We start from the raw sequence: 11,599 nt of genomic DNA, 5'->3' as shown, positions 1-11,599 counted from the left end.
CTGTGTTCGTTAAAGTTGTGGCCGACACGGGCCTCCAGGGTGGCGCAGTGGTTAAGGGCGCTGTACTGCAGCGCCAGCTGTGCCATCAGAGTCCCTGGGTTCGCGCCCAGGCTCTGTCGTAACCGGCCGCGACCGGGAGGTCCGTGGGGCGACGCACAATTGGCCTAGCGTCGTCCGGGTTAGGGAGGGCTTGGTCGGTAGGGATGTCCTTGTCTCATCGCGCACCAGCGACTCCTGTGGCGGACCGGGCGCAGTGCGCGCTAACCAAGGTTGCCAGGTGCACGGTGTAGCCTCCGACACATTGGTGCGGCTGGCTTCCGGGTTGGATGCGCGCTGTGTTAAGAAGCAGTACGGCTGGCTGGGTTGTGTTTCAGAGGACGCATGACTTTCAACCTTCGTCTCTCCCGAGCCCGTACGGGAGTTGTAGCGATGAGACAAGATAGTAGCTACTACAACAATTGGATACCACGAAATTGGGGAGGAAAAAGGGGTAAAATTCACACAAAAAAAACAAACAAAAAGTTGTGGCCGACATGATGTAGGAAGTCAGAAAAACTGTACTTGCCCACTGTCCCATGTTGCTGCAGGGAAAGTCACTGGCGAAACATGTGTACGAAACAACAAACCCTTTCCCCCAAAAGGCACGCCTCGATTGTGGTAATTGTCCATATCGCCCTTCGAGAGACACTTATCACATGATCATAGGTTTATGGGCCTTTAGCAGGCAGATGGTTGACTACTTTGGACACAAGGAACCACGCTATCTAGACTTGTGGGGACAGGACCCATCTACAGGGAGAGATGAGCTGGGTTATATAAGGCCTCTTTGTTTTTTTTTACGGCAGCCATTTTGGGTCTTAAGGATGTTTTCAACTGAAACGTGTGATCGGTCAGTTTCAAGCCTTATCACAAGCGGCCTTGGAGATTGTTTTATGGGTGGTTGACGTTTGTGTCTGCGTCGGTTCCGCTTTCCCTGAGCCCGGATATTGGCAGTGGGCTGAAGAGGGTTGTACGAGACTTCTGCTGTCTTACCCTTTGAATAAATATACAAAATAGATTTTTTGGGGGGGGCCCCGTCATTGTAGGTGTTTTTGTGTGTCTGAATCGGTGTCATTGCATATTCAGGAGTGTAATATTGGTACACATGTGGTTTATGTATCCAAGAGCTTCTAAAACGACACGCTGACACCAAACAACGGTGTCAATAAAAACCGAAGCCACAGAGATGGGACTTTCTTCATGCATCCCAGGGCTAAAGCCGTTACATACTAACCAACGTCCTACTTCTGAGGGAGCGAGTCAAAACCGTAACGCCGGGCGTGATGGAAATCAACACGAATACAACATGATATCTACTGGCGCGCAGATCTATAACCGTAAAGTCATGTTCATCCTCTCTGACCTCTGCAGGGCTTTACAGAGCTGCAAGCCTCCTGTCTGACTGAACCAACAGTACATTTGCATGGCAGCCACAGCGAAAGTGCCGTCAGAGTGATTTGGCAGAACGCGTAATAAGTCGAGCGGATCTATTGAGCGTCGATCTACGCTCTTCCCTCACCTCGCTGTCGCCCCGGTTGTGTTTACTCAAGTCCCAGTGGGCGGGGTCTGTAGTGCTCCACTCAGCTGAGTGTGTATCTGTGTGACAGGAGGAGGGACGAAGGTTGCACCTGTAGCTCTACACCTGACTATCAGAGAGAGACAGAGAGAGAGAGAGAGACAGAGAGAGAATAGGCTGTACAGGGGAGGACGAAGAAGACGAAGAGAAGGACAGCAGTAAAAGGATAAGAGTGGAAGAGGATTCTGGAGTGGATATTGGAGTGGCAATGATCTGATATTTGAGTCGATATATTTGGCTTTCCTAGCAGGGTTTGTCCCATAAACTATTAAGCTTTGGGAGGAAGGTCGTCTCCAGATCTCTACATATATACAGGTGAGGTTATTGCATACACACACACACTCGCACACACACACACACAGCCTTGTACAACTAACCTTGTGGGGATACACAATTCAGTCCCATTCAAAATCCTGTTATCCCTAACCCTTAACCTAACGCCAACCGTACCATTACCGTAACCCTAACCTTAACCCTTACTCTAACCCTAGCTCCTAACCCTAACCCTAAAACTAAATCTAGCTCCTAATCCTAACCCTAAATCTAACTTTAACCCAGCATTTGAGCTTGTGGGGACCAACAAAATGTCCCCAGTTGGTCAAATTTTTGTTTGTTTACTATTCTTGTGGACACACACACACTCACTCTCTCTCTCTCTCTCTCTCTCTCACACACACACACACACACACCCTAAACTGTGCCTTGACAATATATAATTAGCAACATTTTGCCAGATCGCAAGATTGTAAATGATGAAATATTGACGATCAAAATGTAAGCGCTAGTTGTATCTTCCTTCACAACGTCAAATATCAGGCTTACTACCCTCTTCCCATAACATACCTAAACCAGATGAATACCTCTTAAACTGACCGAGAGTGGACTTCAGACAGAACGGGCTTCCTTGGGCCCCTCGTACCAGTTAGCAATAAGGACCTTTGAACACTGAGCCTTTTGACCACACACACACACACACACACACACACACACACACACACTGGGTAAACACTAAGCTGTTAGCACACACTGCACCTAACTGATTGCACTGTTCCTTGGTGACCGTATGTCAATGTGTCTACATTTGTATGGATTCAATACAATGCTCTCGCTGGCTATGTCAGCTGTAAAATACCAATGTGACACTTTCATTTGCGTAACTCGCCTTGACATCCTACTCTTCGCTAATAATTACCATCGGTATGATCTTATAGTCACGGCACCAATTTAACACATACCAAAACACGTATAGTATATCCTTCGAGGGAATGACCCCAGCCCTAATGGCCGGCATTTTGGCTACTGTTGCGTCAAAGCCTGCATAATGCAATAGTTTGACAGATTGACTGCAAGGGAGTTTCCCCTCATATTTGACCGTGCTCCACATTTGGTAAAAATATTTGATGTGTGAATTCACAGATAAAGAGTCCAACGTTAGCGTGGGGAAATGGAGCTATCGGCTTTAATTGCAGACGGTTATCGCCGTCAGTGGCGTTGAGCCCAGAGTCTGCACACACAGGTGGATGTTTACCGTAGCGTAGACCTTCCACAGGACTGGAAGGGTTACTACAGAGTGTACAGGGATATGGTCTCACTAGACATCTGGGCTCTTAAGCGCAGGTTTTTACTGCCTGTGACGCACCGGCGATACACTTTCTTTCGGGAAAGAATAACAGCGTGGTGATTTTGCTGGCTTGACTGAGTTTCTGGACGAGCAACAAGGACATTATCCTTATGACCTTGAAGGGTCTTTGGCCATCCCAAATAGTCACGCAACACAGCCACGGCCGTAAGATGAATGACTCTCTAAAATTGAGATCTCAAGTTTCCTTGTGGAGTTCCTCATGACGCCGTGTAAACGGACTCAGCACTTGGAGCTTTACTTGCAAGTTACCTTGTCGGCTGACCTGGACAACCGGCTGTGCCAGCGACTAGTCCAGGACACGGTAACGCTACTTGACAGATGTTCTGCTCTGAAGGAGGCTGTGAAACGGGAAATCTAGGTTACTGATGGCTAAAGGACAAGAGGTGGACGGAATGACGGAGAGACAGACAGGGCGGACGACCTGAGAATGAGCTATGTTGAACGTCACTGACTGACTGGCATTCCAACGGGCACTAGAACAGGCAATAGAACGGGCACTAGAACGGGCACTAGAACGGGCAATAGAACGGGCACTAGAACGGGCAATAGAACGGGCAATAGAACGGCAATAGAACGGGCACTAGAACGGGCACTAGAACGGGCAATAGAACGGGCACTAGAACGGGCACTAGAACGGGCAATAGAACGGGCAATAGAACGGGCACTGGAACGGGCAATAGAACGGGCACTAGAACGGGCAATAGAACGGCAATAGAACGGGCACTGGAACGGGCAATAGAACGGGCACTAGAACGGGCAATAGAACGGGCAATAGAACGGGCACTAGAACGGCAATAGAACGGGCAATAGAACGGGCAATAGAACGGGCACTGGAACGGGCAATAGAACGGGCACTAGAACGGGCAATAGAACGGCAATAGAACGGGCACTATAACGGGCACTAGAACGGGCAATAGAACTAATAAGGAAACCCGCTGTAGAAGGGTCATAAAATGGGTTGCACTTTGACTGCAAGACAACCAACCACAAATAGGGCAGTACTACAGAGTCAGGTGACTGACACATGTATTAGTAAACCCAGATAAACAATTTAGCGTTACAAATATGTTAGGGTGAATAACAATTGACAAGTAAAAAAATATACTGTAAAACCAAGAAATGATCGCACGTAAAGCCAGATATTAGACCAGACATATCCTAGACAGACTATTAATGCTGAGGCAGATGAAATGATGCCCAGACTAGCTTTGCCCTCTGAACGTTTCACCCTGGCAGGAAACCAGTCAAAGGAACTCAAACATTAACATGTTGGCCAAGTGTAGCCGCTTGGCCAACACAAAAGCAGTCTTGGCTTCTGTTTGCTCATCCACAAACCGAAACCCAACCCTCAGCTATCGGGTTAAAGGTCACCAGCACCTAAACAGATCACCAAACGTACATTAGCATATTCTATGGAAATTTCCACGGCGTTGCTAGGCGACCGGTGGGTAATGGCCTATTCCCTTCTTCTGGGGGGGCAGAGTGGCACAAAGCCAAGGCTTTATCTGTGTGCAGTGAGGGCAGAGCAGTGTGCGTGTGTTCACGTGTCTATTTTTACGTTTGCTACATGTGTTTGCTACATGTGTTTGCTACATGTGGGTTCCCTCTGCCTGCATGCCTGTGTTCGCCTTTGCCTGCACATCACATAGTTCATCTGGTAAATGATGTACGTAAATGATGTACGTGTGCTGGTAAATCAGTACACGTTTGCTTATGAGGGCAGATTTACCTGTGTAGAAACCCACAGGACAGACAATACAACCTGCTCTGCCTGTATTACACAATGAACAGCCAAACTCTCCCACGACTGTTACAGTCAGAGCAGGAGCACTTAAACTGCACCGACACACTACAGAACACGTGATTTTTGGAATGCCCCTTTAATATTTGTTTGCAGAACGGTTTACCTGGAATTTAAAAAGCTTTTCACCTGGGTACCTCTCTCTCTAGTCTTGACAGGGGAAACGGTCATTGAAAGTGAAACACTAAACAGAAACTCGCGGTTGAATGAATTACTTTAATGAGTGGTTGCTTTTGAACCCAGGCCAGGGGAATTTCAGCTAGAAAGATAAGTAAATGAATTCCCGGAAATGACTGCATCCGAATGGAACTAACCCCACACTCAGGTTTGCGTTAGCAGTAGTCGTTGTTGTAGGAGTAGCGGTAGTAGTCATATTTATTGTGATGGTGGTGGCAACAATGGTAGATGGATTGATAATGGCAGTAGTAGCGGCAGAAGTAGTGGCCATGGTAGCGCGGCGCTTGCAATTCAAAGAGCAACACCTCAGTACGAGAGATTGGGCAACCCGTGAGTGTCATCTCATCCTAGAAAGGGTTTGGCTGAAATATGAGGCACTATTAGCAGCCAACACATTTAGCTTGGCCAACACACACTAGGAGTAACCCAATCTCCAGCGGTGCCCTGTCATCCCTCCACCATATGGTGCCTATTGAGTTCCCCTGAAATATTCAGGAGGGCTCAGTCCGTTCCTCCTGACACAGATCTATCTCACACAGAGTCAGGTTACTGTGGTTAGGGCTTAGGGTAAAAGGTGTGGCAGGAGTTTGAATGGGGAATGGGAAGAGAGTCATAGGGGGATTTAACATAACTCTCCCTCCCTCACTCTTCTCTCTGAGAGTTCATGACTCATGTCTGATCCATCTTCACTGTAAACATTGTGAAGCTGTAAAGCTACAGTTGTTAACTAACATATTACTAAACTTCTCTCGCTCTTTCTCTCCCTACATCAACCCAAGGCCCCTCCATTCTTCCATCCCACTCTCCCTCCTCTCTGTGTTTGTGTGTGGTCATGGCTGACCCATCGCCTGGCTGGTGGAAGCTGACCTTCCTACGTAAGAAGAAGTCAGAGCCCAAGGTTCTGTACGAGATCCCAGCGGAGCACGGCAGCAATACCACACCCCACAGTGGAGCCCCCGGGCCAGTAGAGGGCAACACAGAGGACAGCCAATTGAACGCCCGTCTGGAGAGGATAGTGGATAAGACGGCCACCAAGGGACGCCATGTCAAAGTGTCCCACTCGGGACGTTTTAAAGAGAAGAAGAAGATCAGGGCCACGTTAGCAGAAACGCCCGATCTGTTCCCTGGTCACAAGCCTAGCGACAAGAACCTCTGAGCTCTGGGAAATGAGTTCACATACACACACGCAAACACACCAAAACGTCATGTCTTTCTCTATCAAACGAATTTGTGCAGACTCAAACACAGAAGACTTTCTTTGCCTCTCCCTCAAACACATACATTGGTCTCACCATTTCACACGGTCCCTCTATCACACCCAGTAACACGCACAGAGATGAAAGGCAGTGCATCCCATTGGGCCATGACATTTTGTGTCAATCCAGTCAGATATCTCTGTTCTTTCGTTCCCTAGAAATCTGGGACTGACTGAGAGTCTTTGTAGGCATCTCAGTATCACACTCTCTCTGTCCCTTCCATCTATAATCAGTGGAGTGGTGGAAGAATGGGACACCTGATTCTCCCCTGTCTGTCTGCATCCTACCTAGGCCACGAATACATAAACAGACTACCTTTAATAAGGTGCTATTAGTCATCTCTGATTTTAAATATTCAACAGGTCCTAGGGACATGGGGAGTTTCAGGTCATGCATATTACACTGTACAGTCATTGTACGGTACAGAATGTGTACTTTATTGGTGTTGCTAAGTTTCTTGTCTGTTCAAAAGCAAATAGGTAACGTATGAAACAGACGTTGTTGTTTGCATAACAGCTTTATGACCTAGAGGGCATGGTTACTGGCTGTTGGAGGTTGACTGGTTTCCATAGCAAAATACTATGTCACGTGTCATTCGTAGACATGTCACCTCAAAAATCAATTGTTCTAAAACTAACCTGAGTTTTAAAACCTGAGTATATATTGTCCTGTTTTTTTTCTTTCTTTAAAGCTTTTTAAAAATACCGGTAGGCCTCTCTATCCCTTTCAGAATTTAACCTCAAACTAGACAAACGTTTCAGTTTTTCTTCTAGTTGCACTTTCTAATGTAAAAGTGAAGGACTGCTTCAAGGACTGCAAGGCTCCAAAATAACTCCTCTGCATTTCTCCAGTGTTGCTTCAGTGTTTACAACAGTCTTTTGAAGATATTGGCAGACACTGAAGCCAAACTAAAACCAGAGATGGAAGAGGAAGCGAGACACCTCACTTGCTGTTTTTTTTCTGGTTCAATGAAGTAAGTGGACCAGACCCAGCTGCTATTACATTGGTGGCTATGGTCGACACACCCAGTTAAGTAGACTGGAACGGACTATTTATTTTCGATGGTAAACGGCCTGAGGGAACTATCTTCACTTATCCACCATATTCGCTAAAACTACTCATGAGATCCCTCCTCTACAAAGACTGAAAAAGTACATTTCATTTCATTTTCACCTTCTACACTTAATGACAAAAATCACTTTCATTGAAATGGTGCTGTACATTCTGAGTAATTTTGTAAAATAAATACAGACTTGTTTTATAAATAAAATATATGTCTTATTTTATTGAAATGCTTAAGGCTCTTTCTTGTGTTACTGTGGACTCATTCCATTGCCCTCTAGGAGGATGCCCTCTAGTGGGAACAAGCCCAATGTTTATCTCAAAGTTGGCACATTCGATCTAGGCAGCAGGGTTGGGGTAAATTCCATTTGATTTCCAGTCAATTCAGAAAGTAAGCCAAATTCCAATTCCACATTTTCCTCATTGAAAAGCATTGAAGAGATTTTGAATTTGAACTTCAGTGTACTTCCTGAATTGACTGGTGTCAAAATGGAATTCACCCCAACCCTGCTAGGTCTATTATGGCAGTGGATCCCAAACGGTTCATTCCCATGACCCCTTCATGAACATGAAACACTACACAAAACGTACACTACCTACCAGTTATAAAATAATAATACATGCCATGTTGATGCTTATACTGTCCTTTGGACTTGCATATCCGGGCTTATCAGGTGTGCAGATAGTCCTACTATGATCAACATTGTATTTGTAAATTATATTAGGGATTATAAGTGACCGGAATATCCTGTATATTAAATATCATGTTGTGAATTGAATGCACTTACTTGGCTATGATCCAACGTTTGACAAGTCTGCTTATGGCAATCGATGACCACCAGGGGGCAGTGACAAGCCAGAGAAATCAGAGCAATACGCAAAACTCCTTTGAAGAGAGATAAAGAGAGAGAGAAGGAAAGAAAGAGAAACAGACAGAGATAAGCGGAGAAGTTCATTCGAGGAGCAACAAGGGATGAAAAAAATAGGCTGAATGACACTGAAGAGGCACATTGACAAGAAGAAAAACGAACGTGTGCCTGTGTGAAAGAGGCTATGATAGAGTAGCAGAGGCACACAAGGTCTTATCTGATGACATGGAGTCTGAGCTTGCTAAACATATCAAGAATCTCGTGCACCAGTTTAATGGGCTTAGTAGCCTCAAATGCAGAGAACTTGCTTATGAATTGGCACATCAAACAACAGTCAAGAAATGGAAGGGTAAGTTGTATTGAACAGAGATCTACAGTATACCGAACAAAAATATAAACATAACATGCAACAATTTCAAAGACTTTACTGAGTTACAGTTCATATAAGGAAATCAGTCAATTTAAATACATTATTTAGGCCCTAATCTACGGATTTCACATGACTGGGAATACAGATATGCATCTGTTTGTCACAGATACCTTAAAAAAAGGTAGGGGCGTGGATCAGAAAACCAGTCTGTATTTGGTGTGACCACCATTTGCCTCATGCAGTGTGACACATCTCCTTCGCATAGAGTTGATCAATGCTGTCGATTGTGGCCTGTGGAATGTTGTCCCACACTTCTTTAATGGCTGGGCGAAGTTGCTGGATATTGGTGGGAATTGGAACACGCCGTCGTACACGTTGATCCAGAGCATCCCAAACATGCTCAATTGTTGATATATCTGGTGAGTATGCAGGCCATGGAAGAACTGGGACATTTTCAGTTTCCAGGAATTGTGTTCAGATCCTTGTGACATGGGGCCCTACATTATCATGTTGAAACATTATGTGATGGTGGCGGATGAATGGCACGACAATGGGTCTCAGGATTGCATCACGGTATCTCTGTGTATTCAAATTGCCATCGATAAAATGCAGTTGTGTTCATTTTCCGTAGCTTATGCCTGCCCATACCATAACCCCACCATGGGGCGAACTGTTTACAAATCATCAAATCGCTCTCCCAAACGCCCCCTGGACATGTGGTCCGCGGTTGTGAGGCCAGTTGGACATACCACCAAATTCTCTAAAACAACATCGGCACGACACTGGGTTTCTTATGGTAGAGAAATTAACATTCAGTTCTCTGGCATCAGCTCTGGTGGACATTCATGCAGTCAGCATGCCAATTGCACGCACCCTCAAAACTTGAGACATCTGTGGCATTGTGTTGTGTGACAAAACTGCACATTTTAGAGTGGCCTTTTATTGTCCCCAGCACAAGGTGCAACTGTGTAATGATCATGCTGTTTAATCAGCTTCTTGATATGCCACACCTGTCAGGTGGATGCATTATCTTGGCAAATGAGAAATGCTCAATAACAGAGATGTAAACAAATGTGTGCATGAAATTTGAGAGAAATAAGCTTTCCTTGATTTAAACTTTGACCTACCAGCATCATCACCCACTGTCACAGGACACTGTCACCCACTTACCCAAAGGCGGCTCAACTTACCCTGTCCTTAAGCCCAATTTACTCCATACCAGGGGAAGATGTGCCAAGAGACCACTTTATTTGGACAATGTGCTGTTCAAAACATCAAGCTGTAGAGATACCACATTAATTGAGTCAGGACTAGTTTACTGTAAGCAAACTCTTCCGGTGGACAATTTACATCAAATGACTGACCCAACTACCAGCCATTTTATCTTTCGTTGAGGTGTAGAAAAATGCTGTCAGTTGACAGAGATGTAAGACACATGTTAACAACTGAACTCTACAGACATGTCTATTAGGCTTTGTCTTTCTTCAGTAACTATGCAGTAGCTATTCATCAGGAATCGGGCCTTAAGGTGATACCAAACACTTGTGAAGCATCTCATCTCCTCCTTCCACTAACACGTTATGGTATGGAGGTTACCGAATGGATGTGTCGTCACGTTTATGCATAAAGTACTTGACACGTGTGTGTGTTTGTGTGTGTGTGTATATATAAGTTGGACGTTCAAGGGTCAGGATGTAGAAAATGCATGCTGTAGGTCAAGTAGTTATCTGTAAGGCCACCTACCCAAGGTCGGGTCATAGGTGAGTGGATGGGTTGAACCCTGTAACCTTATCGTTATGACGACACCTCAATCATAAGCTCCAGAAAACAAAATGCAACTGCTATAAAAAATGTAAGCCTATCATATCACATTCCATGATCATTCTAGCCAATTATTGAGCATTTCTACAGTAACAACCACTGGTCATATATCACAGCTTACCCACGTGCGCTAGCCAGTAACATTACACAGGCTCAGGCCTCTTCAGCTTCAGAAGCTCCGTCCCACTGTAAACAGACGTCAATGTCAACGTCTATTCCACGTTGTGCCTTTCTTGTGAAGCTGGAAACGGAAAATAAAATGTTTTTGTTGCATCTTATCCTCGTCTTTTATTCCCATGCTACACCCTTGATGTTTAAGAACCTGATTTGCCTTAGAATTGTGGACTCTTAAAGACCGACTTCAACCGTCAGGCAATATCAGATTTCTCTCACAACAAAACATTACTGTAAATACATGCACACAACTTCTAATATCACCTATTCTGAAAAGTTGAACTCGGGTGGATTTTTATCTCACCTGCATTGTTAGATTGGCTACTGTACTCACGCGTGGGAATTTCTGCGAAAGTGCTCCGAGTGTTTGTTTCCGCATAATCGGTGTACGGCATTGAGTTATACATCTGTGTGTATTTAGACGTATATGCATACATTTTTTTCCCCCACAAGTGTGTAAAGCCTGTGTGTAGTCCCGTGTTGCTCAATTGGTAGAGCATAGCACTTGCAGCGCCAGGGTAGTGGGTTTTATTCTCACCCGGGACAAATACGGATGAAAATGCATGCATCACTATGACAACTCGCTCTGGATAAGAGTGTCTGCTCAATGACTCAAAGGTAGCCAACACATGCGACCACATGCTCAGCAGCACTACGTACATGTTTGTGCCTGAGTTGAGATGCACATCCTCTAGAATTTCTCAAAGCAGCAGAGCCTGATCCTAAATGTCGATACTCCTGTCAACAGCCGAGAGAGAGAATACCTCACATTCTTTCACATTGCCAGGGCAACTCTCATTGGCCCATTCTAG

At 45.2% G+C, this 11,599-nt stretch overlaps 1 protein-coding gene across 1 annotated transcript; it reads left to right on the top strand.

The window, feature by feature from the left end:
- Nucleotides 1-1,722: 1,722 nt before the first annotated feature.
- Nucleotides 1,723-6,711, top strand: LOC115104050 (proline-rich protein 15-like protein A). The gene is made up of 2 exons (XM_029625210.2): nucleotides 1,723-1,930; nucleotides 6,015-6,711. Exon 2 carries the CDS (start codon nucleotides 6,068-6,070, stop codon nucleotides 6,389-6,391), a length of 324 nt encoding a protein of 107 aa, XP_029481070.1. The 5' UTR covers nucleotides 1,723-1,930; nucleotides 6,015-6,067; the 3' UTR covers nucleotides 6,392-6,711.
- Nucleotides 6,712-11,599: the final 4,888 nt, after the last annotated feature.

This window comes from Oncorhynchus nerka, linkage group LG21, assembly GCF_034236695.1.
Source record: "Oncorhynchus nerka isolate Pitt River linkage group LG21, Oner_Uvic_2.0, whole genome shotgun sequence".
NCBI classification, from domain to species: domain Eukaryota; kingdom Metazoa; phylum Chordata; class Actinopteri; order Salmoniformes; family Salmonidae; genus Oncorhynchus; species Oncorhynchus nerka.
The sequence above is the reverse complement of the archived record's forward strand: the minus strand, read 5'-3'. Positions and strand labels throughout refer to the sequence as shown.

Coding starts and splice junctions, on each gene's coding strand:
- LOC115104050 (XM_029625210.2), top strand. CDS start 6,068: ATGGCTGACCCATCGCCTGGCTGGTGGAAGCTGACCTTCCTACGTAAG.